This window comes from Cyprinus carpio, chromosome A5, assembly GCF_018340385.1.
Source record: "Cyprinus carpio isolate SPL01 chromosome A5, ASM1834038v1, whole genome shotgun sequence".
Taxonomy (NCBI): Eukaryota; Metazoa; Chordata; class Actinopteri; order Cypriniformes; family Cyprinidae; genus Cyprinus; species Cyprinus carpio.
The window spans coordinates 31308048-31334260 of NC_056576.1; the positions used below are offsets into that span (position 1 = coordinate 31308048).

At 36.2% G+C, this 26213-nt stretch overlaps 1 protein-coding gene across 1 annotated transcript in view; it reads left to right on the plus strand.

Moving 5' to 3' along the window:
• The window catches only part of LOC109111957 (roundabout homolog 2-like), a 64743-nt gene that overhangs the window by 37136 nt on the left and 1394 nt on the right, over positions 1-26213 (plus strand). The window contains 11 exon segments of the mRNA XM_042757413.1: positions 8046-8173; positions 10946-11221; positions 12380-12399; positions 12402-12422; positions 12425-12512; positions 16771-16924; positions 17928-18191; positions 19214-19422; positions 24354-24539; positions 25092-25250; positions 25719-25973. Of these exon segments, the coding sequence (XP_042613347.1) occupies positions 8046-8173; positions 10946-11221; positions 12380-12399; positions 12402-12422; positions 12425-12512; positions 16771-16924; positions 17928-18191; positions 19214-19422; positions 24354-24539; positions 25092-25250; positions 25719-25973 (1760 nt within the window).

Sequence of the window (26213 nt, forward strand, 5' to 3'; positions counted from 1 at the left end):
ATTTAAAATTATATTATATTTTGTATTAGAATATATATATATATATATTATATATATATATATTATATATATATATATATATATAGATATACTACATACACACACACACACACACCACACACACACACACACACACACACAGAGTGTATTTTAATATAATATTTTAATTATATGTGCGTACACTTTTTAGACTATATAATATGATTCATATAGTATTATAATATTATTAAATTATTAATAATAAATTATATTTAAGCTTCTTGGCAAAATTATATATACTTCGAATATAAATTGAATAAGTATAATCAAAAAATTTATTTATAAAATTATTTTTAGTCAAAATAATGTAAAATATTTAGTTAAACAACTGTTAAACAACTCAAATTAAATAAATTATATTAAAATATTAAATGAAATCATATATTAATTATATAAAGATAGATAGATAGACAGACAGACAGATAGATAGATAGATGGATAGATGGATAGATAGATCTTGCATTCTGTCACGCCACACACACATACTGTACGCACACAAATCTCCGCACATCTCCCTTCACGGACGGCTAGCCGCTCATAAATCTCACCCCCCAAAAAGAATTAGCAGGAACAGTTTAAGCAGAGAGGGGTTTTATTTCATCATTTGTCAGACACCCTCCCTTCATCCACGCCTTAGAACAGAGCAGCGCAGTGATTAATTTTGCTGTGTCATCTGATGGGTGGGTGGATTGTGTATGATGTTTTGTTATTGTGTAAATAATTACCCCAGGGAGAGGCTAGACTAACCCTTCTGGAATCTTTCGGCGGGCCTCGTTTTTTTAGGGGGTGTAAAGGAGAGTAAGGGTTTGTTTGAATGACACCAGTTACCTGCTGGATTGCAAGAAGAGGTCAGTCAGGAATGGAAGGTCTGTCTATTTTGTGTCCAGGTGTCTTTTATCACACCTGACAGAGCAAATCCAGTTTTGTTGTATTAATTCCGCACACCCACACTTCTTCTCATTGTCTCTGTCGCTGTATCAATGGATTGAAGGTGTTTCAGTTGCTGGAATTAAAGCCCCAGCAGTGTCACTCGATTCTCCCTGCAGGAAGTCAAGTTCTGCTGATTGGTTTGAAGATTCTAATTCAGATCCCATGGGTCTCCTGTCTAATCAAAGAGGACGTCCAATTGTATTTCTTTTTTTTTTTTTTTTTTTTAATAGTGATACCTTGTCTTTAGCTATATAACACCCTAGAGATCAGAGATAAGCACTTACCTCTGTAGATCTGAATAAAGACAGACATTATTGGGAATACTATGAGGTATAAAATGCATTATAAAGCTATTCGCAATGCCTTATTCTTCTCAATTTAATCTTATATTATTTTTTATTTTGTTGTATTATATTATATTATATTATATTATATTATATTATATTATATATTAACTTGTTTAGAATAATTATAAGCTGTTGTGTTGCTTTATGAATGCATTAAGGATACATTTTACTATATTTTTCTATATAGTTAAAAAAGTACATTCTAGCATGTCTTGCTTTTAGAAAATAAACTACTTTTTGTTAACAAAGTTACTGATATTTTTATCTCATTTTAAACATATAATATTAAATAAAAAGAAGAATTTTTATATATATATATATATATATTATGATATATAATAGATTAATATATATATATATATATATAATCATAATAATTAAAAGCTGTAATGTAAATATTTTATAAATATATTTTGTAAATATGTACTATTTTTATATTCAAATTATTAATGTAAAAAAACTATTTTATTGAATAAATTCAGTCGTCTTATATCGGAACATTGTTAATAACAGAATGCAATGCAGTGACAGTATGTGAACAGTTGTTTCACAACTCTTACTGTATTGTATATTTTGTATTATGTATTGACCAGTCAACATCCAGGACCGTAATATAATGCATTCTATATACATGCTTCACTGGAAGTTTTATTGAAATCTTCTGTACGTTTCGGTGGGTTTATGCTGTGAAGATGATCTACATGAATCAGAACACTTGATCTTTCTTCTGCAGTGAATCCCCGTGACTAAAGATCGTGGAGAGATGATGGGAGAGTGTGTTCATTTGTTACAGTCTTTGTTTATTGCATTAATGAGACAATAGCAAATGAAGCCCCATCTGTTTCTGCAGCTCCTCATTGGCTGCTGCCAAATTGCTCGTACTGAAGAATTATGCTTAATCGATCACAGAATCAATGATTCATGGAAGATGAATAGGAAACTTTCTTACATGCTTTAATTCTCTTATACTTTTTTCTTAATTCATTTTTTACTTTATCTTTTATCTACCACCTTATATGTTTTTTCTTTCTTTCTTAACCTCACAATTCCTTAATTTTCTTCTGCGATTTCTTTTCTTCCATTTTCTTTTCTTTTTTTCTTTTCTTTTCTTTTCTTTTCCTAGCTGCATTCTTTCTTCTGTCCTTTTTTTCAAGGCACTTTCTTCCTTCCCTTCCTTTCTTTCAAATCTATATGTTTATATGAACATGTTTGTGTGTATATTCAATTTTTTTATTGTGCACAAATAAAAAAGCGGCAAAGCGACAGCATCCTCCAGCCAGTGTAAATCTGAAAAGCAAATGCATGTTTCAGCATGCCTTAAGCATAATTTAATGCGCAGGCTTTTGTTTGGGTCTCTCTCTCTCCTGGTCCTGTCTTTCTGCTGCTGTATTGGAGGGTGTGTGGGCCTGTAAAACCCACCTGATTTATGGAGTAAGATTGGGATTAATATTGCTCAATGGTTTTGTTTAATATTGTTCTCACTGGGTTTGTTTTAGGTTTTATTTTAAAGTTGTTGGTGTGTCTGCTAGGAGCGTGGCAGGGAAAAAGGGAGCCAAATCAAATCTCTTTGGTCTCAAGGCCACAGTACACTCTCGCTGTCTGAGGAGAGGGATTCAGGGCTGGGATGAGGCCCCTGGCTCCACTCCCGGTGATTTCAGGGCAAAGATATGCCCGCTAAAACGATATTTCTCAGTCTAATCATCTCGCACGGGAGAAGATGAATGCAAGGACAGTCAACATCTTCATCACCCACACTAACAAATGATCCCTGAGAGGACTGGCTGGAACACTATGCGTGTGGTTGTTTACCTGAGAAATCAAAGTCAAACTCATGAAACATCCATTTTTCTCTGGTGAGCTCAATTTACCAGCTCTTCAGTTTGAAGGATATTGCATTCCCTACAGTAAAACTTTACTGTGTAGGCTATTTTAAAATTTTTTGGTTACACTTTATTTTACAGTACCTGCACTTAGAGTGTAGTTATGCAAGAAAGGACTGGGTAGTATAAGGTACAGTAACTACATGGACATTTGTATATATTAATGAATAAAAAACTAAATATATATACAGTGTGAATGTATGTGTATGTATATTATATATATATATATATATATATATATATGTGTATATATATAATATATATATATATATATATATATAATATATATCACTATATAATATATATAGATATATATATGTATGTATATATATAATTTTTTTTTTCTTTTTTTTTTCTCTTTTCTTGGGAACTTATCAGAATTTGATTTAATTGTAAAATATAAGACTATGATATTATTGGTTAATATTTCCTGCCCACATAAAATGATATAAAGGAAATTCAGAAGAGAGGTTGTTTCAGAGTTGGAGAAATTGAAGTAGCCTATTTCTGCCTTGGAGGGTAAAAATGTAAAATATATATATTTTTATAAATTTTTATTATATTTTATATAAAAAAGTAATATTAAAAATAGGAAAATAAGAAGTCATGAATAAAGTCACAGTTATGAGACCAAGTCGCGATTACTTTTTTTTCTTACTGTGGAGTGGATGTGGTTATGATTGATGAATGATTGTTTTTATTTTTTTATCTTAACATTAGAAGGAAAAAATGACAATTTCTTTAAAATAATACATGTAAAAAAATTTAAAAATTCAGTATAAAAAATGCAGTCATACAGAAAGTCAGAATTATGAGAAATAAAACTCTGGAACAGAGTAATTAAATGTATTTAATGAAACATGAAAGAAATCAATTTTTCCTTTAAAGTTACATAACAAGGACAAAATCCTTTAAAATAATAAATAAAAATATTATTATTTTGATTTTATTTTTCAATTATGTATGTATGTATGTATGTATGTATTCATTTATTTATTTATTTATTTATTTATAATAATTAAAAGAAAATGCGGTCATACATAGTCACAATTATGAGAAATAAAGTCGCAGTTACATTTTTCTTACTTTGGGGAGTTAAATTTTTTTTATTTTATGGTTTTGATAAGGCATTTAAATAATATATTTTCTTTTAAAATTGAATGAAAATTTTTTTTTAAAATAACATGCACATTTATTTCAAAGACAGGAACATATTTTTTAAATATGGAAGGAGAAAAAAACTCTTGAAAAACAGATTGAGAGAAAGAAATGTAACTCATAAAGATCACCTGAGGGCCAAACAAAACAAAAACAGCAAGTAGAGAGTACCTGACTGTAAACAAGTAAAAAAGAGGCATTTCGGGGGAGGTAGAGGGTGAGAGGTGCAGGATTGTTTTTCAGACAGAAAAAAGGCAGAGGCTGAGGGGGAAGGTATGAGTAGTTCTCAACGTATTACCCTATAAGAAGTCAACATGTCTGAGGAGGAGCCATCAATTTGAATGACTCGTCCCCCCGAGGGCCTGTTTTGACAGTCATTCAGCTGCCACCATCAGGGGCGCTTAGTCTGTGCAGGTCCCGCTTCGCTCTCCTCAGCTGCAGACCCTTCATTCGGGGCCTGCTGGGTCTTATTAAAACCTGTGGCTTAGCGAGCGACCGGGTTGCTACACTACCATTACCTGGGATATAAGTCCCCCGGCCCCCCGGCGTTCCAAAAACCACACACTGTTTTGTCCCCCCAGGCCTGGGGGAGATGACGGGACCAACCTCTAGGGCAAAATGTACTGCCCCCAGCCTGGGGGAGACGAGCCACCTCAGGGCAAATGTACTTGCACAGAGAGCGGGAGTGAGAGGAGACGAGAAAAATCGAGAAAGAAAAGAGACTATTTGGAGTGGGGTGTTTGTGTCACAGACTGTACACCAGGCAAACAAGCTCAGATGAATAGGAGATATCACAATGTTCAACATGGCAGCTGTCAGAGAAGCCTTGACTTTTTACAGCTATATTCTATTTAATTTTTCTTTTAAGTTACTTATAAGTTACAAAGGAATAGTATAGGTTTTAAATATGGCATGTTTGAGTAAGAATGCCCACTTAAAGTGGTGTAGATAATGCGGCAAGATGGTACACTTACTTTGTTGTTGTTGTTATTATTATTATTATTAATACAAACTGCAAGTAAAAAATTAACTTACCTTTTAAAAAAATATGGCTGGTTAAACAGAAATAGCACTGTGTGAATGTTTATTAGCTAAGCCATTTTAAAAATGTAATGTATTTTTTTAACTTGCCTAAATGGATCATGGACTTTGTTTGTTTGTTTGTCATTTTGTTTTACCACTGTGTGAATGTTTATTAGCTAAGCCATTTTAAAATAAATACCTAATATAATATTATTATTATTCTTATTATTAATTATATTATTATTATTATTGATACTTTAAATTACTGAACTTTAATTCCAGAATCTATTTAATTTAAAAAGAATATTATTTATTTTAATAGAACTATTATTGTTGTTTTATTTTATTTTGTAATAAAAGTAGTTAATGAATAATTTATTTATTTAATATTATTAGTTCTTATTCATATATTCTTATTATTATTAGTATATTAATTATTATTATATCATTTTATTATCGCTATTTTAGTTATGGATTATTTTTATTATATTACTTTTTTTTTGGAAACAAAATATAACGTTACGGAGTAAATTACTGACTTTGAAATTACAGTATAAAATTTCAGAAATATTTTTAATCATATTCATTCATTTATTCATTTATGCACTTATTTATTTTTTTGTTTTCTTTGTAAATTTATAATGACTAATTATCATTAAAATAATCCCATTGTGTTGTAAATAATACAAATAACAATATCAATTATTAATTATAATTATTCATTAATGTGTTGGACCTCACTTGCTTTTGAAAATGTCCCCTCTTGGTTTTGTGCTCGATAATGGCTGTTGTTTTTCTTTGCAAAATCTTCTTTTGTACCGCGGCATTCGCTCCATCTCCCACCCCCCAACCATGACCACAAATTGGCTCCTCTAACAATGATGAAGAGGCGAAATACAGAGCGATGTGGGGGCCAAAAAATGAAGGCGTCCTTGAGCGCTTCCTTCACTTACTCCCACCTCTCCACTAACTTCGTTCTCCACATTCCTACTAATTGTTATATTCCACCAGCCGACTTCCTCAACCAATGGCTCTTTATTTCCATCTGCTGCGCTCATTCTGATAGAAAAAAACCCAGCAATTTTTGTAGAGGGAGTGTGGCTTTAGCAGCACAGATGAAGGGATGGGGTAAAAACACAAGCTCTCCTCTGCATCTGTTGCCCATAGGCAAAACCAAGCAGCACCCCGCCGGTGATTGCACAGTAAAGTGGTGGTAATGGCCCACAGAACTCACCCGTGACAGCTTTAAAGTCCTTAATGATGCCTGTTATGCCACACACAGCCTTGGGAAGACACACAACACCTGTTAGAATGAACCTCCTAGTGTGTGGGCTTGTGCACACGCATGGTTGGTCAGATGTGGAGGAGTGTGCTGTAAAAACATTAGAAGTTTCGGTGAGCTAAAGATGGTGTATTATAGTGAGGGTGATCTGTTTAATTGAGGGTGTGTGTTCGGCATGTACAGAAGGGTGTTTTACTTTGTTTTTCGCACGCAGACATAATTAAAAATGCTGTCTTTTAAAATCCCAAAGCTTTCTGAGAATTTCCAGATTTAAAGGTATGTATGAAAGTGAAAGTGACGTGACATACAGCCAAGTATGGTGACCCATACTCAGAATTCGTGCTCTGCATTTAACCCATCCAAAGTGCACACACATAGCAGTGAACACACACACACACACACACACCGTGCACACACACCCGGAGCATTGGGCAGCCATTTATGCTGCAGCACCGGGGAGCAGTTGCGGGTTCGGTGCCTTGCTCAAGGGCACTTCAGTCGTGGTATTGCCGGCCCGAGACTCGAACCCACAACCTTAGGGTTAGGAGTCAAACTCTCTAACCACTAGGCTTTTATATATATTTTTCTATGAGCCCTGCTATACTACTAGTGTTTTATCAAATAAGAATAGATGTTACATTGGAAAATGTGGTAACCCTTAGGAAAATCCTAGAAAAATAAGCATTTGCTGTTGAAAAGAGATGCCATAAGAATGTCATACACAATGTATTTATTTTGACTCCCTGCAGATTGTTTTTAATTAATTTGTTTTTTTTTTTTTTTTTTTTTTTTTCAATTCTGTTGGAAAATCTTAGATTGAGACAGACAAACAAAGACCAGACTCATTACATAAAAGCTTCATATTTGCATTAGATTTAAATGTAATGTCTTGACATTTTTGGTCAAAATTTCGTTCTGCTTTATTTTGAAGTTTAGTAATTTATTCTTGGTCTGTTTTTATTATTTTGCTATACTTTACTGAGCCTATACAAATTTATCTAATTATGTATATATATCTATATATATATGTATATGGAACAGCATATATATACTATGTGTGTATATATTATATATATATATATATAATATACTATATATATATATCCTAAATATATATATATATATATATATATATTATTCTATTTTAATAAATGTTAGCATTTTTTCTGTACTGAATATACATATAAATATTTCATGTGCTGCTGTTCCATGTAGAGCTTATGAATTCACTCATGAATTCTTCTTTTCAGTCAGACCGGTTCACAATTATTAAATTCATCTGTCAAATCTATATCCAATAATCACAAATGAGTTGGAAAGTTATGGAAATTCATTGCTCAAACTGTGTAAACTCAAGTGACAAATGCATGTTTTGTCTTCCTGCAGTCGCCCTGGTCTGCTGAATGCCAGTGATTCGGGCTACCCATGGCTCGCTGACTCCTGGCCGGCCACCAGTCTGCCTGTTAACAGTGGTTCTGGAGGACCTAATGACCTCAACAACTTCGGCCGTGGAGGTAAATCGACTCTTAGACCCATTGCTGTGTTGGCTAGGAATTTAAGAAATATCAAACTGGTGAAATTGGTTGTAGTCAAATGATAAAAGCACGTTCTCTCCATCAGTTGAAAGAATATGTCCTCTTTCCCTTTTATGTTTCTGGGCAATGATTCATTCAGGATGTCTTAGTGTTGTCTGTAAGATGAACACCTGTATGCATATTGCATCGGCTGTTTTTGGACACACACATTTATTTATCATGCACTGTGACAGACTTATATCGCAACCCGCATCTTGCTGTCATGCTGAAACTAATGGCTGTGGTTCTGACCCACTGTCAGACAGAGGAAGGGCCGATAGCGGAGGAGAGGGGGTGGTGGGGAGAGAGGAAAAGATGGTGGAGGAGCAGTGAGTCGTGAAGGACAGCCGCAGCTTGAGTGGTGCAGATGCAGCTGCTGTATATCATTTTCTCTTCAGTACACACATATATATACACACATGTAGAGTTACAGCATTATTTCCTTTTTCACAAGTGCAAAGAAAATGCAAATGTAATATAGTAGCAGTGAGTCAAAGGGAAAGGATGAAAAGAAACTAAAGGCCTGTTCACACCAAAAGTGTTGCATATTCACAAAACAAACATTCAGTATGATTAATTATTTATTTTGCCTATGTAATATATGATTTAAAATATGTAAAAAAAAAAAAAAAAAAAAAAACATATAATAATAAAATTAATAATCTGTTTATTGTTTATTGTGAAATTACAGGTGCATCTCAATAAATTAGAATGTTGTGGAAAAGTTCAATTATTTCAGTTATTCAAATCAAATTGTGTAACTCGTGTATTTAACAAATTCAGTGCACACAGACTGAAGTAGTTGATCTGCTGATCTGACAGTTGTCCAGAAGACAATCATTGACACCCTTCACAAGGAGAGTAAGCCATAAACATTCATTGCCAAAGAAGCTGGCTGTTCACAGAGTGCTGTATCCAAGCATGTTAACAGAAAGTTGAGTGGAAGGAAAAAGTGTGGAAGAAAAAGATGCACAACCAAACGAGACATTGTCAAGCAAAATCGACTCAAGAATTTGAGTGAACTTCACAAGGAATGGACTGAGGCTGAGGTCAAAGCATACAGACGTGTCAAGGAATTTGGCTACAGTTGTCGTATTCCTCTTATAAAGCCACTCCTGAACCACAGACAACGTCAGAGGCGTCTTACCTGGGCTAAGGAGAAGAAGAACTCGACTGTTGCCCAGTGGTCCAAAGTCCTCTTTTCAGATAAGAGCAAGTTTTGTATTTCATTTGGAAACCAAGGTCCTAGAGTCTGGAGGAAGGGTGGAGAAGCTCATAGCCCAAGTTGCTTGAAGTCCAGTGTTAAGTTTCCACAGTCTGTGATGATTTGGGGTGCAATGTCATCTGATAGTGTTGGTCCATTGTGTTTTTTGAAAACCAAAGTCACTGCACCCATTTACCAAGAAATTTTGGAGCACTTCATGCTTCCTTCTGCTTACCAGCTTTTTGAAGATGTTTATTTCATTTTCCAGCAGGATTTGGCACCTGCCCACACTGCCAAAAGCGCCAAAAGTTGGTTAAATGACCATGGTGTTGGTGTGCTTGACTGGCCAGCAAACTCAACAGACCTGAACCCCAGAGAGAATCTATGGGGTATTGTCAAGAGGAAAATGAGAAACAAGAGACCAAAAAATGCAAATGAGGCAGTAATTAAAGCAAAAGGAGCCCCTACCAAGTATTAAGTACATGTACAGTAAATGAACATACTCTCCAGAAGGCCAACAATTCACTAAAAATATATATATATATTTTTTTTTTAAATTGGTCTTATGAAGTATTCTAATTTGTTGAGATTGGTGGGTTTTTGTTAAATGTGAGCCAAAATCATCACAATTAAAAAAGAACCAAAGACCTGAAGTAGCTTCAGTCTGTGTGCATTGAATTTATTTAATACACAAGTTTCACAATTTAAGTTGAATTACTGAAATAAATGTACTTTTCCATGACATTCTAATTTATTGAGATGCACCTGTGTGTGGGGTGTGTGTGTGTGTGTGTGTGTGTGTGTGTGTGTGTGTGTGTGTGTGTGTGTGTGTGTGTGTGTGTGTGTGTGTGTGTGTGTGTGTGTGTATTTATTTATATATATATATATAGTACAATAATAAGTATAATAATAATTATAATTTAGTATATTGATTTTTGTCATTTGTTTGTTGTTATTTATTTGTTTATTTATTATTATTATTATCATTATTATTTTTATTATTATGCTCAGATAATTATGGAATTATGACATTTTGGTATATGAGGTGGTATGAAATAATAGAAACAATTATTATTATAAATAATAATTATTACACATTAAAATAAATAATTATTACTATAAATTATGCATTTATTATTCTTAAGTATTCGTATAATTTTATAATTTCTATAATAATTGTTGTTTTTGTTGTTATTATTATTATTATTATTTCACACTGCCTCAGATACCAAAATGTCAGGATTCCATAATTATTTTTTTAAGTATTATTTATATGTCTGAATGTGTTTGTGTTTTTTGAGTATTAAAAAATAAATAATACATACATTTTGGAATAAAGTAGAATGCTTCAGACTTGATGAGAAAAAAATACATGTTGGAATATTTTGTTTCGATTTCTTGGAAAACTGACATCACATCTGCACTTCTCCCCAAACTTCTTCTCTAACACCATATTAACCTCAGAATTTTGTCATCTTCCCTTCTTTCCATCTTCTTGGTCCACACAGACGTGATGCCCAGTGCCCAGGCCGATAAGACAGGCACCATGCTTTCAGACGGAGCCATTTACAGCAGCATTGACTTCACTACCAAAGGTGGATTCGGCAGTCCAAGCCCCGCCTCCCAGGCCACGCCCTACGCCACCACCCAGATCCTCCATTCCAACAGCATTCATGAGCTGGCCGTCGATCTGCCTGAGGCCCAGTGGAAGACCGCCTTACAGGCCAAGCAGGAAATGGCCAACCTGGGCTACTCACTGCCAGACAAGAACTCCTGCAACAACAGTGAGTCGGGCTGAAGGGCCACGGGTCTGTGTGTGTGTGTGTGTGTGTGTGTGTGTGTGTGTGTGTGTGTGTGTGTGTGTGTGTGTGTGTGTGTGTGTGTGTGTGTGTGTGTGTAAGAGAGAGCTTGTTTGTGCGTTTTTGGCATCCAAAATCTTTTGAAACAAAGCCAGTTGCTCTATTTCTAGAAACTGCCTGAGGTTATATCAGTGTTAATTTGACCATCTTTGTATTAATGTTGCATTTTTCTGACATTCAGGAACAATAAGAATTAGTATCAAAACAAAACAAAATCCATGACCCTCAAATGTGTTTCCGACCAACCGCATTTATTATTTAAATTGTCTTTGGGCTACAAGAATGTAACATCATTAGCCAAGATTTATTCTATTTTGAAAAGCTTTTAGACAAATGCACTCTTCTTCTTTTTTTTAAGCAAAAAAGTGCTACTATCCATATTAATGAACGTTTTCTCCACAGTTGAAACGAATGATAAATTGAGATGTTCCTTAACGCAATTAAAAACCATTTCCACTTTCATTTGGACTTGAATAAACCTCTAACTGTAAATCACTTGTATAAATGTTTCTATGAACTGGTTAACTTGCCAACCAATAGAATTAATTCCAGGATAATTATCACTAATGTATGTTGTTAACCTCTGAATGAAACACTTTCCAAAGAAATTAGACAAATTGAGAGATTTTAAAGCAATTAGGGCTCTGTTCCAGAACCTAGTGAGCTACTATGTTGTCAGCTACCTAAATAGGCAGCATCCTAACCAAAATAAATAAATAAATAAATACAGAAATAAATGAATGCAGAAAGAAAGAAATCATCGTAAGTGAATGATTTAGAATAATTTATCAAGGCAGCAACTTGTATATATTATATTATATTAATTTTATAGAATTGTATATAAACTCTCCAATATAGATTATTGAACAGACTATTCTAATAATGCCTTAACTCGCATTGGTTTGAGAACAAATCGAAAAGTATTAAAAGTAATTGTTAGATTAGAAAGAATAGTAATTTTAAATAGGAGTTGTGTGTGAGATCAATGCTTTGCTTGTTGCTCTAACTGCACGTCCTTGCATGCGCTTGTGCCATCTTGCCCTCCACCTGATGCCAACTTTTTTGCCCTTCGCCTCCACTTAGCACTCCTTTTCATTCCTGACTAAACCGATTGGCTGACGGATTTGTCCTAATAGAATGCCACACAACCAATCAAGCAAGGATTTCAGCACCACCAGCTCCCACAACAGCTCAGATCGGAGCAACAGTCTGTCAGGTTGGTATTTCACCGGTCCAGGGTCAGCAGCCCACCCGCATCTTTCCTTCAGTCTGCCCCTCTCCCCTTTCACCTCCACTAACCGTGGTGCACACGCCATGACTCCTGCTCTATACTGCCAATAGTATGGGTTTGTTTTTTAATTGTTTTGTTCATAGTTGGTGGTGTGTAATGGATCTGCAGCCATTGTGTGATAGCCTGGATGGAAAATTCCCGTTTTTCAAAAAAGCCATTTTATATCAAATAAGAGGGTTTCTAGTAGTAAGATAGATAGATAAGTAGTAACAAGCACTCTGATGCTGCTCACGTGGGAATTTTTATGGTACTAAATTATATGTATGGAATATTTATGATACATATTCTACCACTTTTTAAACATAGAACTGAAAATAAAATTTCCAACTTAAACTGTAGTTAATCTTAAATGCTTTCTTAAGTTTGGTCTCTTTAAAGAAGACGCTTGGCAGATTATTGCTGAAGTGAAAAAGTCAAAAATTAAATGAAAAAGAAACGAAGGAGAAATGGAGCATGACACGATCCACTCAACCTTTATCTTGTGGCTCCATTTGACCTGTTGCACACGCTGTAATTCCATCTTTTGACATTGTCGTTAACCTTGTGTTAACAATGCCAGTGTGTTTTTGATTTAAGAATAGGTTTGTTTTGTCATTGGTTACTGTTTCAAAGTAAAAGAAAACACTCGGAAATGCACACATGCACTTGAGCAGCTTGATTTGAGCCAATTCCTCCCTTTAATGGTTACAAGCTACAATAAAATTCATGTACTGAAAATTACAATGTCATTTATAGGACGTAGAGACGGCCCCCATCCTCTCGTCTCGTGTCCATCGTGGCTCTCTTTTCTCCTCTCTAATCAAGTTTCATGCCAGTGCTTTAACTGTGCAGTAATCCAACGCAGCCTCAGACATTAGATGGGAAGCTCTCCAAGCATCTGGCTCAAGTGTTTCATGGGCTACACTCCACTCCTATCTACTCCAAGGGTAGATTTAGGTCAAACATCTCAACCTCTTCAGCCAGGGATTGTTTAGAAGATAGAGATCAGTTGACCAAATCAAATCAATCTGATCTTGTTTAACCTTTGTACGGCATTTTAAGGGCTGTAATGATATGAGATATCGTATGTGTGCTCTATATGTAGCAAACTCATTAACATGAAAACTTTTGTCAAGTTATACAAATTTTGGAAATATACACTACCATTTAAATGTCAAAATACATTAAAACAAGTAATTATGTAAAATATTACAATTGAATTGAATTGAATTATATATGTAGAGAGAGATACTTAAATTTAATTATGTATAGAAGAAACAGTTCTTATTATCATTGTTGAAAACAGTTGTATTTCTTTTTTTACTTTATTATTTGTTTCCATCTCAAGATAGTTTTGCATGTAGGTGCAAAATAAATAAATTCACTTACTGTATTGTAAATAAATGACAGAGATTACATTTGAAGTATGCATTGTTGAAGACAAAAATATGTATTATAAATTTTATGTATTAAAGGGTATTATAACTTGATTGTTTCCAAGCAAACATACTGTATACAGTATACTTTGTGTTTGCTATGAGTCACTTTGGCCTACTGTCCCAAATAATTCTGAAATAATTGTACTTTTAGTATTGATCCCATGCAGTGAATCTTTTCCACACAAAAACTATGAATCTGTTCAGTACTTGATAATATTTTTTGACAAATCAGGGTTTCACTTTATATCCAAGATCATGGTTCTTTGATTTAAAGGTGTTCAAAAGAGAGTGAAAACATTAAAACGTATTTCACCCATTTGTTTGCTGTTTCACACATGTGTTTTGAGTAAAAATTTTACAACCTTGCTTTGAAAAACTAAAAAAACCTAATCAGAAACACATGCATTCCCTGTAATACAGTACAAAAGCCCATAAAGTCTTAGTACTGCCCCATTAAAAGATAATTATTTTCAAATACTGTTATTACTTCTTTTTCTTACCGTAACATGCAATTAGATCATAATTCATTGTACAAGATAGAACAGGTCAGAGTTGAGCAAGTTCTCATTGATGTGTTAACGGTGTGAAACTTTATAAGTTATGAATCACAGCCAAGTTCCTTTGCCTCTTCGCTGGCCTGCTTTGGCCCTTATTCAGAAAGCGACCTCATGTTTGTCAGTCGAGTCTCTGCCATCCCACGGCACCCTTCCTCGCTGTTTTCCTCACATTTCCTACATTGGTCATTTCTGGAGCTGCCCGACTCCTCAGCAGAGACTTGTTTACATTATTGATGCCCTCTACTCGACAAACAGAAGGAGAAAGAAAGAAGGAAAGAAAGAGAGGGAGTGTTTGAGTAATCACGCCATCTCTCCATTTATTGGCTGATGCCACGCGTCACCCAGAGGAACGATTAGGAAACCCAATTACTTCCCCCCCACTCCAGCCACTTCTGCCTCTAGCCTGTTGTTATTTTTTTATTACTACTATGCTTTATTCATCTTCGTTTGACACTTCCATCCCTCCGCAAGACTCCTAATGCCTCCTGCTCTCCCTCGGTCGGGTCGTAGGAATTGGGGAACATTAGGGGGGAAGTTCTGGTGATGAGAACGCTCTCTAATAGGCCGGCTGCCGAGAGTATCATAAACGTCAGCCATCGTATGACAAATCTGCCTTAAACTGTGCATAGCTACAGTACTCATCCTCTTGTGCTCGCTCTTTCATACTTGATTTTGCTTTTCTTAAAGGAACAGTGCAACCAAAAATTTATATTTTAAAAACACCCCCCCTCTCTCTCTCTCTCTCTCTCTCTCTCTCTCTCTTTATTTTTTATGACTGGTTGCTCATTTCTGGTTGCTCTCTAGGTATCGTACTGAAACCACCAGTTGTTTGAAAAGATTCATAAGAATGTGTCTCATTAACTAGTTCTTTTTGCCAGTAAATTACTTAAATTTGGAATTGTTTTTAACACAAACTTATCATAAAATACTATAAAATCTTAAAGTACTAGTCATAGGGACCACTTTTATGTTGAATTTGCATCTTTTTTGAAGCGTGACAGCCTCAATCTTTAATTCAGTTCATTGACCAGCACAATTATTCAAATTTCTTTATTTGGTTTTCACAGAAGTCATATGGAGTGAGTTTTGGAACATCATTTTCATTTTTGGGTGAAATATTCCTTTAAGTTCCAGGGAAGATAGTCTATTCATAGCCCTTGAATGTGATTCAACATGGCTTTTATAAAGAATTTTTGGGATTTAATGTATAGCCCTGTCAGAGTCCTGGCATCATATTAAATAACATGAGGTCTGAAGCCACAGGGTTGCCTGAATCGGAACATTTTGAGGCGGCAGGGACAATTAGAGGCCATTGGCAGACAGAGGCACATGATGACAGATAGGATCCAATACAGCACAAGTGCTGCCAGTGAAGGTTTTCCCCCCTGTTTGCATTTGGCCATGTGTCTGACTCCATCAACCTCAGCTATTTTATGCCTGGCTTGAGACACGGAAGGATCTGGCAACATGCGGCAATGCACTGGTCATGTCGAGTTTGCCAGCGGCGGGCGTAGTAATTTAATGTTTTGAATTATGCCTGATTTGTGTAGAGTCTTCTTTGGAGTATGTGGATAACATTCATCGTTTCATATTTCTTAATGTGTTATTGTTTTATTTGGTTTTGTTAATTAGATTGTGACAGAAGGGTGATTAATTACTATCCTTCATACTTGTTCTTGGGCAAGTGCATAATTTGCCAAATCTTTTGTCCAGGGAGATTGTGGATGCATAATATTCAGTTCAACAGGCTTTTTTCTTTCCATCTTCGACACATTCTGTTACTTTCTCAATACTTTTTCTTAGAGTAAAGAAAATAAAGTGCATATTCATAGAATAGGGTTGTAAACAAATATATTCCAGCAAGTTGCATGAATAGCAGTCATAGTTAAAATGAGGTCAAAGGTTTTTTCTCAGTAATTTTTTTGAGTCTTCAGTCTTTGAGCCATTGACATGCTGCAAACTGTTTTTTTCACCACGCAGCCTTGAGATTCTGAAAGCAGTTGTGTACAGAGGAGTTGTACATTCTAACATACAAGCATTTGCATTTGACAATGGCATTGCAAGAGCCTTCACTTAGCATGGAGAATTTCAAGACATGTCGTGGGAAATCAATTTTATTTTTAAGATGAAAACATGGAAATTGTCTAATCATGTGACATCATTCTGCATTTAAGCTCTAACAAGTATCCCCAACTTTTGCTATTGTAGGTGGGAAAGGCGGAAAGAAGAAGAAGACCAAAGCAAACGCCAAGCCCACCAAGATGAATGGCTCCAACTGGGCTAATGTTCCACTCCCTCCCCCTCCTGTCCACCCTCTTCCAGGCACAGAGATGGACCACTATGGACACCATGACGGAGGAGGGTAGGGTTCAGAGTCACTCATTCCACTCTACTCAGTACAAGTAATAGTGACAATCTACTGTATACTGCAAATTCAATGGTCACATCTATAATATCTAAAGATTATGATCCATGTAATTAAGCATTGGATTTTTCATATCAAGTGATAAAAATGGTGGTTTAAAATAAAACTGGCCGCAATGTTTGTAAGAAATTGTTCAAAGAATAGCTAATATATTATCAGTATATCTGCTAATGGTATTTATTTATTCTTTAGTGAGTTAATCAGACCACTAGCACTAAATTTTTTATTTGTTGTCCATTATAAATAGACAAGATGTAATTTTATAGACCTGTAAGACAAACTGCTCACGCTCAGCAACTTTTAATACAATTTTGCCTTCTACGTATGGCACTCCACTCTTGTCTGACATCATTGTCACCCCATCTGTACAGTTAAAAGAAAACATGAAGGTGGTGAAACAAATTAAATATCCTGCTGGAGAGGTGTGCTTGCCTTTCAACCCTGTTAATTTCCATCTCGGAGAGTCATTGGGCTTAATAGGCTCTCTAGCAAATGAGTAGTCTTCTACGCTGTAAATCTTGCCACTGTCTTTAATGGCTTCAGATTAAAACTGTTATGTCCTACGGGATGTGCACTGACAAATTCCTCTAATGAATGCTAGCTTTATGGCATGCATTATTTCAGCATGTATAAGCACAGTTCTGGGAAATAAAAAAAAATGCAGCCAGTCTGCCAGATCAGCCTGTATTAAAGAGCAAGTTAAGCTGCAAAATCCCTCTAGATTTTTTGCATTTAACCCAAGATTTACACCATTAACATGTTGCTAAACCTGAGTCTCACTATATCCATAACTGTTAGCTAGAGTAACATTTCTAAAAATAATAATAATAATAATAATAAGATTGCTTTTTATCATACCTAACACAGAACTATTGGTGGGGTGCCACAGGGACCTGTCTGTGGTCCGTTTTCATTTTGTTTCTATGCTCATTTGTTCCAGATATGATAGTGATGGTTGGGGCCCACCCTTGCCAGTGCAGACGTATCTCCATCAGGGTTTAGAAGATGAGCTGGAGGAAGAGGACGAACGGGTGCCCACTCCTCCCATAAGGGGTGTGGCTTCCTCACCTGCAGCAGTTTCCTTTGGCAAACAGTCCACAGCCACACTGAGCCCATCCCCACGTGAAGAAATACAGCCCATGCTCCAAGCCCACCTAGATGAGCTAACCCGCGCTTACCAGTTGGACATGACTAAACAGACTTGGTAAGATCTCGTTACACTAAAATGTAGATAATAGATGTGAATTTGATTTTAAAATGTAGTTTAATATTATAGGGTATAATGCAACACTTACATTCCAAGATTGCATTTTGGCCCTTTGTTGTAAAAAGTTTGGGCTCTAGAGGCACTAAATGCAATTGTAAAATAAAAAAATGACTATTTAACATTGAAGATTCAATGAAAGTGAGCTGTTTTTTTTTTTTTTTTTTTCACTTAACTGGCTTCCTTTTTACTAGCACAAACTGAATTAAACAGAATTTTTTAAAAATCAGTTTTTAATGGACCGCATTTGTTAGTCATTTTCAATAAATGCATGATTTAAATGAATGAATGTAGCTGGATTAAATATGAAAAGAAAAAAAAACAGACTGCGTAACACATTTTTTTAAAGCCCCCGTGCTAAAGCTATGCTTCAACCTCTTTCCAAGAGAAGCCGACTTCCTCTTATTACAGTTGACACTGTGATGGAACGGCCTCCACTTGTCAGGAGGAAGATGTCATGTTACTGCCATAATGAGTATGTTGCTCATAGAATGTTTGTGACGACTGGAAAGAGCCCATAATTATATCCAAATCCTGGCAAAGACCGCATCAAAGCAGCAGCAGCACTGCACAAAAACACACTGATACACACATATATAGACACACAGTGGAGCTGTCATAGGACCTAGCTGTCTAGTGGGTGACAGTCACAGCAAAGACATGCCTGTGGTGGTTGCCATTGTATCCTCTTCAAGCTGCAATTAGTAGGTCATTGTGTTAGCATGCAGACCGTGTAGCTGCTGAATTAGCCGAATTGTTCCAATTCATCGGAGAGATGACAAGGAATGTTCTAGGAATACCACATTTCGCCTGACAGACAGCACACACCACGCATTTCTCTTTTGTCTAGGCTTGTCGCTCATTGACACCCTTTGTCTCCTGCTGACAACCCTTGAAGCTTTTGCTTGGTTATGCAAAAAAAGCATGTAATGTTTATGTTAGACTTCTTGAATTCTCCATAGGCACGTGCAGGGTGGGCCTTACCCGCCCCAGGCCCCCACTCCACCCGTGGGTTACGTCTCCAGCACCCTAGTGTCCGATATTGAGACAGACCTCCCTGACGAAGACGACGATGAGGAGGAGGATGAAGGATATGATATGTCGCCACCAATTAGGGGCATCGAACAGACGCCAGGCTCCAGCATGGACAACTTAGACAGCTCTGTTACGGGTAAGTGTACAGTTTTTGATTAATTTCTCACTTTTCCTTTGAAAGGACTTTCTGAAGTTCTTCAAAAAGAGCATAAAGTGCTAAACCTTTAAACTATTCAGTTTGGTGCAGTTAGATGTCCTGTGCAGACTGCGTTCTTTCAGTGAAGAGGTGTTCATTTCATTTGCTCATTATCTCATCCGTTGTCCTCATAATCTGGTATTTCGATCTCTTTTAAATCATTTCAGGACTCAGTTTGAACCCAGCATGGACAGTAGAGACAAAAATCAATATAATTTTTTTATTTAAAAAGTTAATTAAAATGCAGTTAATTTGGTCAGAGACACCAAACGATATGATCTACCCACATATCAAATTACAATTCAACAGCATGTACAGCATTAAGATAAGACAATAAAACAGAGGTACTGATATCTAATCTAAAAGCAGCATATTTCAGTCCAGCGGGCACTTTGAGATTGTACTGCTGATGTTTATATGGAAACTGGTCATGGTTTATTCACATGTGTACTGCGTGTGGTGGCTTTGTTTGCCCTAGCATGGTAAAATACTGTTTTGCTCTGCTTGTCTGCAAATAGCTGCATTGTTTGTCATTATGCTCACGTGTGTGGTGGGTGCATGTTGTTTTGTTTTCCCATCTCACCTGAAAATGTGCACACTGAAATCCAGTTTGTTCAGGCATTTGGGGATAAACTCTAATCACTGTTATGAGAAACAGACTAAAAGACTCAAAGCAAAGTCAGCATGGGGGGTGAGGGGGTGATATGTATGGTGGGAAGATATATCAACTATATATACACACACACACACACTAGGGCTGTCAATCAATTTAAATAATCGCAATTAATCGCATGATTGTCATGAGTTAACTCATGAAAAAATCGCAACTTAATCGTACATTTTTATCCGTTCTAAATGTACCTTGAACTAATACTTTTCAACATGGGCATGAACAAATATGGATGCGAGATATTGTGGGAGGGGAGATTTTGCTCTCGCGGGGGTGTAGGTGTGAGAAAAACTATATATTTTTGTCTATAGGCACTTTTTTGAAAAAAACAAAACCAAAAAAAAAGTCACTAAAGGGGTCTGAAAAGTCACTAAATTGGCAACACTGTTCAAATACGGGTTAGGCCACGGGTCAAACAGAAAATGCACATTGCATTAATCACACATTAATACAATTAGTGCCGTTACAATTAATTTGTGTTAACGCACAGCCCTAATATTTACTAAAGTCAGAAAGGTTTTTTTTTATTATAATTAAAAATAGTACTTTGTTTAGCAACAAAAATTCAGCTTTGTTATCACATGAATAAATTACATTTTAAAACATTTTCAAATAGAAAACAGTTCTTTGAAATTGTAGGAATATTTCACAATATTACTCTTTTTACTGTATTTTTATATTGTTATTGTTGTTGTAAGTTTTCTATATATGAAGAAGTAGCAAAATGATTTTACTCAAGCACAGCCTTCACAGCCCACATTTTCCCATGAAGATTTTGAATAAATCTCACGTTTATGGCTCCATTTCCCCATTGAAGACAGGAGGCACCATTTCCATTTTACAACTTATTGAAAGGGTTTTATGGGCCGTCTGTCATAGGGGACACGTGAAGGGTATGACATTGCGGGGTTAGAAACTAAAAGTCCTCTGTTCTCCAATTTACCACAGGATCGGCAAAATGGGCCAGTGGTGTTCCTCTAATCAGGCAGAGATGTATTCATTATCATTCTACTTGAATGCATTATCATGGGTTGACAGACAGACAGACAGACAGACAGATAGATACTCCTCTCTGGACTGAGATATCTGGTGAAACACAAAGCAAGTGCTGTTCAGTGATGTCTGTGTCCTCCTGTAACACTCTTGACAGCTTCCTTTCACTTCTTCCACCAGTGTTCTTTGTTTTTGCCCACAGCAGCACCATACTGACACTACACTAGTGCCAGGTTGCTGCCAGACCCAAAGGCAGAGATTTGTCCTCTCTGAAAAGAATAAAAGAGATTAAACAATTCTTTCTTTTCGGCAGCTTAGTTAAGGTGAAATAAAAATCACTGGAACATATTTTCCTTTATTGTGTTTCATTATTTATTGCATACACAATTTGTGAGTTTGTGAAATAGTGAGGGTGTTTTATGGGAGTTGTAATGTGAGCAGTGAGCTCACTGTCCTGCTCCACTTTGCTCCCATAAAACCTTGCACCGACTGCAGAGTGTGAGGCCACGTGTCCTGAGGCAGGCATCTCCGCCTGCTCGTCAAGGGAAATGATTACGATGCTTAACAATATGCAGATGAGGGCTCGGGGCAGTGTAAATCAGCTTTAGTAGCAGGCAGGGTATTCGATGAGGTTTTACAGTCCTGCATAACTCCATTTAGCCAAGCTGTGAATATTAACAGTGGATTATCAGAATGGAAAGATGCTTCAATTGTGTCAAGAATAGACGTTACTGAATCCATAAAATTTTTTGTATTAGCCCCATATTTATAGTAGCTACAGTATTCTAGCTTCAAACATTGTTGTTCGTGACTGCCAACTCCAAAATAGCAAGAATTTGTGGGAAGTTCTCTTGATGGTGAGCCACGCTGTATAAAAACATTTGGTTTTGCGGATGTGTTCCAGAATTTATTTTGGACGGAGAATTGTTATTGTTTTGCAGCTGGCAGCATTATTATATGGCGAAGAGTGAAAGCTTGGTATTTTCAGGAATCTGTTTTAGGTGGCTGCTTGTTAGAGAGGATGTAGTCTCTGGAGGAGGCAGGAGGCGCTGAGGCATAGTGCAGGTATTCTGCAGGAGCCATCATCTCTGATGTGGAGCTCTGTACCCGCCTCTGTCTCTGCCAGCACATCCAATTCATTATATGCAGTCTTGCTTTGCTAAGAGACAGTCTCGAGGGACTCAACTTTTTTTAGCGAAACAAAGCCGTATGCAGTTTCTGTGGAAATTAAAAGAAAGAGACTGCTAGGAAGAGTGTGTGTGTGTGTGTGTGTGTGTGTGTGTGTGTGTGTGTGTGTGTGTGTGTGTGTGTGTGTGTGTGTGTGTGTGTGTGTGTGTGTGTGTGTGTGTGTGTGTGTGTGCGTGCGTGTGTGTGTGTCTGCTTCCAATTCTTCTTTTCCTTTTTAGACAAGAGAAACAAACTAAATGTATGTTGGTGCTTTTAAATTCTTTGTTATATTTGCAGGTATTATAATAAGATTTTTTATGGGTTTTATGCAACAAGCTGTATTTACTTTACACTGTAAATATAGTTACACAGATTTTCAATAATAATAATAATAATAACTATAAATATAATAACAATTTATATTATTATTTTTATAAAGAACTTTTTTTTATTAGTAGTAGTAGTAGTATTTTTTTTTATTTAAATGTTATTTATAATAAAAACAATATATATTATTTATTTATTTTATAAATAACTGTAGTTTTTAGTAGTAGTAGTAAATATTTTTTAATGCTGCCTTTTTTTTGTTTTTTGTTTTTGTCTTTTGGGGTGTTTCTGCATATTAAGCTGCGGGGCAGTGTTCGTTATATTTGCACATATTATAATATATATTATAATATAATATTTATATTATATTATAAAACAAATTATTATTATTTATCTATTCTTTTTATAAATAGCTATTTATTTAGTAGTATTTCTAAAAAGCTGCATTTTTTAAGCTATAAGCATTACAATACTACAGTGCTTGTTCTTTTTCTGCATATTAGTCTGGGATAGAAAGTATTTTATCATTGACAAACTGTAACAATATTTGTCATAAATCTGTCACCAAGACCTAATTAGCTTGATATTAAATCTCGAAACATACTTGAAACCATATATATTACCCAGGCTACATTAACCAGTGTAACCCTCTTAACTTTCCTCTCGGATCATTAAACAATAGTTGTGCCATCTCACATCATCTTCCCCGAGGATGTTTGTGCTGGGTTGCCATCAATCAAAAAAATCCATGCCATAAATCTGACAAGTGCCAAAGAAGAGGAACAGTACGTAGCCGTGTGGTTGCTTTGATCATGCTGTGTGTTTCTGTGTGCGATATCAGCTGCTTCACCTCAGGCCACGCACAGGTGCGTGCATTCCTTCCCATCAGAGCAATCAAAAGGAAGTGAGGTCGTGATGTGTAGTCAGGTGGTGGGTGTACATTTATATGGAGGATGAAAGTAGGATATGTTACTGAAGAAGAAGAAAAAACTTAGCTTGGATTAGTGAACCAAAAATTAATAAAAGTTTTAGTTAAATTATGAATGTAATGTAACAGTGATTCATTGACTCAAGCCTTTATTCTGTATGTTTGTTTTGTCTTTATTTCTTTTTGTTTGTTTTTCTTTTTCATTTTGTCTCATATTTTGTTTTGTTTTTGGCTGTTCTGTGTTTTCCATTTTCTACCCTCCTCAGTCAGTTTGTTTTGCTTTTGTATTTTTGTTTGATGCGATTTGGTTGTTGTTGTTTGTTTTCCTTTGTTTTTATCTTTATTTTTCTGTTTTTTTTTTTTTGGTTTGTTTGTTTGTTTTTTGTGTCTGTGTGCTTTGGTTTTTTGCTTCTTTGTTTTGTTTTAGCTGTTAATGTTTTCCATAATCTTCCCTCCTCAATCATTTTGTCTTTTTTATTAGTTTCATAAAAATGGCAATAACTAATAATTATAAAGGTGGCTGACTCATCTCTTATCAAACATAACTCACCTGTGCTATAAAACACATCTTTATTTAGATAAGAGAATAATAATTTCCAGCACACACCAAAGCACCATTATATTACTCTGATAAATTTAGTTTGCCATTTGCCTTTATAAGGGCATCAATAATTTATTAGCATTTAAATATTAATGAAGTAAAATCTCAGAGTACGTCCTGTTTTTCTGGAATTTAAAACTAGCAAACCTGGTCAATCTAACACCCATGCGGCCGCTCCCCTCCAGGCTCCATGGTGAATGGTTGGGGCTCGGCTTCAGAAGATGATGACAGAAATTTCTCCAGCAGAAGATCCAGTGCCGGCAGCTCCTCTGATGGCTCACTCTTCACCCATTGCAGCTTTGCACAAGCCCTAGTGGCGGCCGCAGACAAGGCTGGTTACCGTCTGGACGGCACAAGTTTGAGCAAGAGAGGTCTGTTTGGAGGAAACGGGAATTCAAGTCTGGAAGTCTGGTGTTTGCTAACTGCAATATGGCTCACTCTTAGCAGAATGATGCTTCTTATCTGCTTTCTGATTTTACGTTGGTGAACTCTTGGTGAAGCAGCACGGTGCTAATACTAACAGCTTTATTGATTTGCCTGGTGTTGGTGACAGCTATTGCTCTTTCAGTGAAGCGATGCCGTTTACACTGCAAGGGAATTAATTAACAGGAAACAGATCTGGCACTGATGTCTTCAGATTCTTTTATTATGCATTTCAGGTTTGACTTCAAGCCTCTTTCTGACTCCATAATGATCTTACTGATCTTCATAAAACCATTTCCACAATCTTAAACCTTTTCTCCAACAGGCTTTGCAATAGAAATGAAATTTATTGATTGATTCTGCTGCTTCTACTAACAAGCTATCCGCCATCCTCCTGAGCATCCTGCCATGCTTCCCTTTCAAAATTCGTTTAACATCTCTGTGAGTAGCGTTTCAATAACATTATGGAATAACCAAAGTTCTCTCTTTGCTCCCTGCAGATAAAGGTCTACCTCATAGACCCCGTCCCGCTAGCCCATTCTCCACAGATGGAAGCACGGTGGGCACACATAGCCTGGGTCACCAGAGGCCAGCAAGGCCCACCCGCAAACACAAAGGCCCCGGCACTGCTCCGCACCGCCGTGATGCCAGCGCTGATGGTATGGTTTAGTCCAGTTTTTACAGAACAGATAATTCCAAAGCCTAGTTTAGTTTAGATCAATTTAATCCATGAAGACAAAACCAAAAATACTGAATATTTCAGTTAATGAATTATGTATGCAATAAAACACAGATTCATTAATTTGGTTTAGACCACTTTTGAAGGGCAAAATCTGATTTACAGTAGATAGCAGATCTCTCTTGCATGTTTTATTGAATTAATGTTAAAGTCAGCATTGGTTAAAGGAGACAGATGGGGTCATAAGCAAATGCATGTAGCAATAGCTAATATCCAAGCCATTATAATAATTTATCAAACAGAAAGAAATCAATATTACCCTTTTGAGGGCATTTATGTAGACACAAAAGACACCTACTGTCAAATGATGATAAATGTATGATGTACATAAATGGAAATGCCATACCTATTGTTTGAATTCAAATGGTCCTTTCTGCTTCTTTCCTAGATCTGCCTCCACCACCAGCGCCTCCACCTTGCCAGACAGCTCGTGTCCAGGGGGCGTGGAACTTGCCCATCCCCTCTGACCGCAAGGCTTCCTCCTTGGAGAGGCAACCTATGATGGGCCTAGAGGAGATGAAGAGTTCCTTGGACTGGCAGGCCCGAACCTCACTGGAACGCAACCAACAAGCCCAGGATAGACTGGGATCCATAGATAGAGGAGAAGAGAGCAGAAGAGGACAGAAAAATGGTCCTGTTTCAGGTAGGATGAAGGACGGTTTACCTTAAACTCTGGTGACACATTGAGGTCTTAAAATGAGACATAAGGGAGAAACCACAATAGAATCCGTGTTAGATTTTGAATTCCAAACAGGTGATACTAGTTAGGTAGTAACTTGTATACCAAGGGGTTCTTTATCAACCAGCTTCCAAGAATCCAAACCAGCATAGCCATGCTGTTCATCAGCTAGGCCACAGGGGTCCTGTCCTGCTCCTGGAGGAC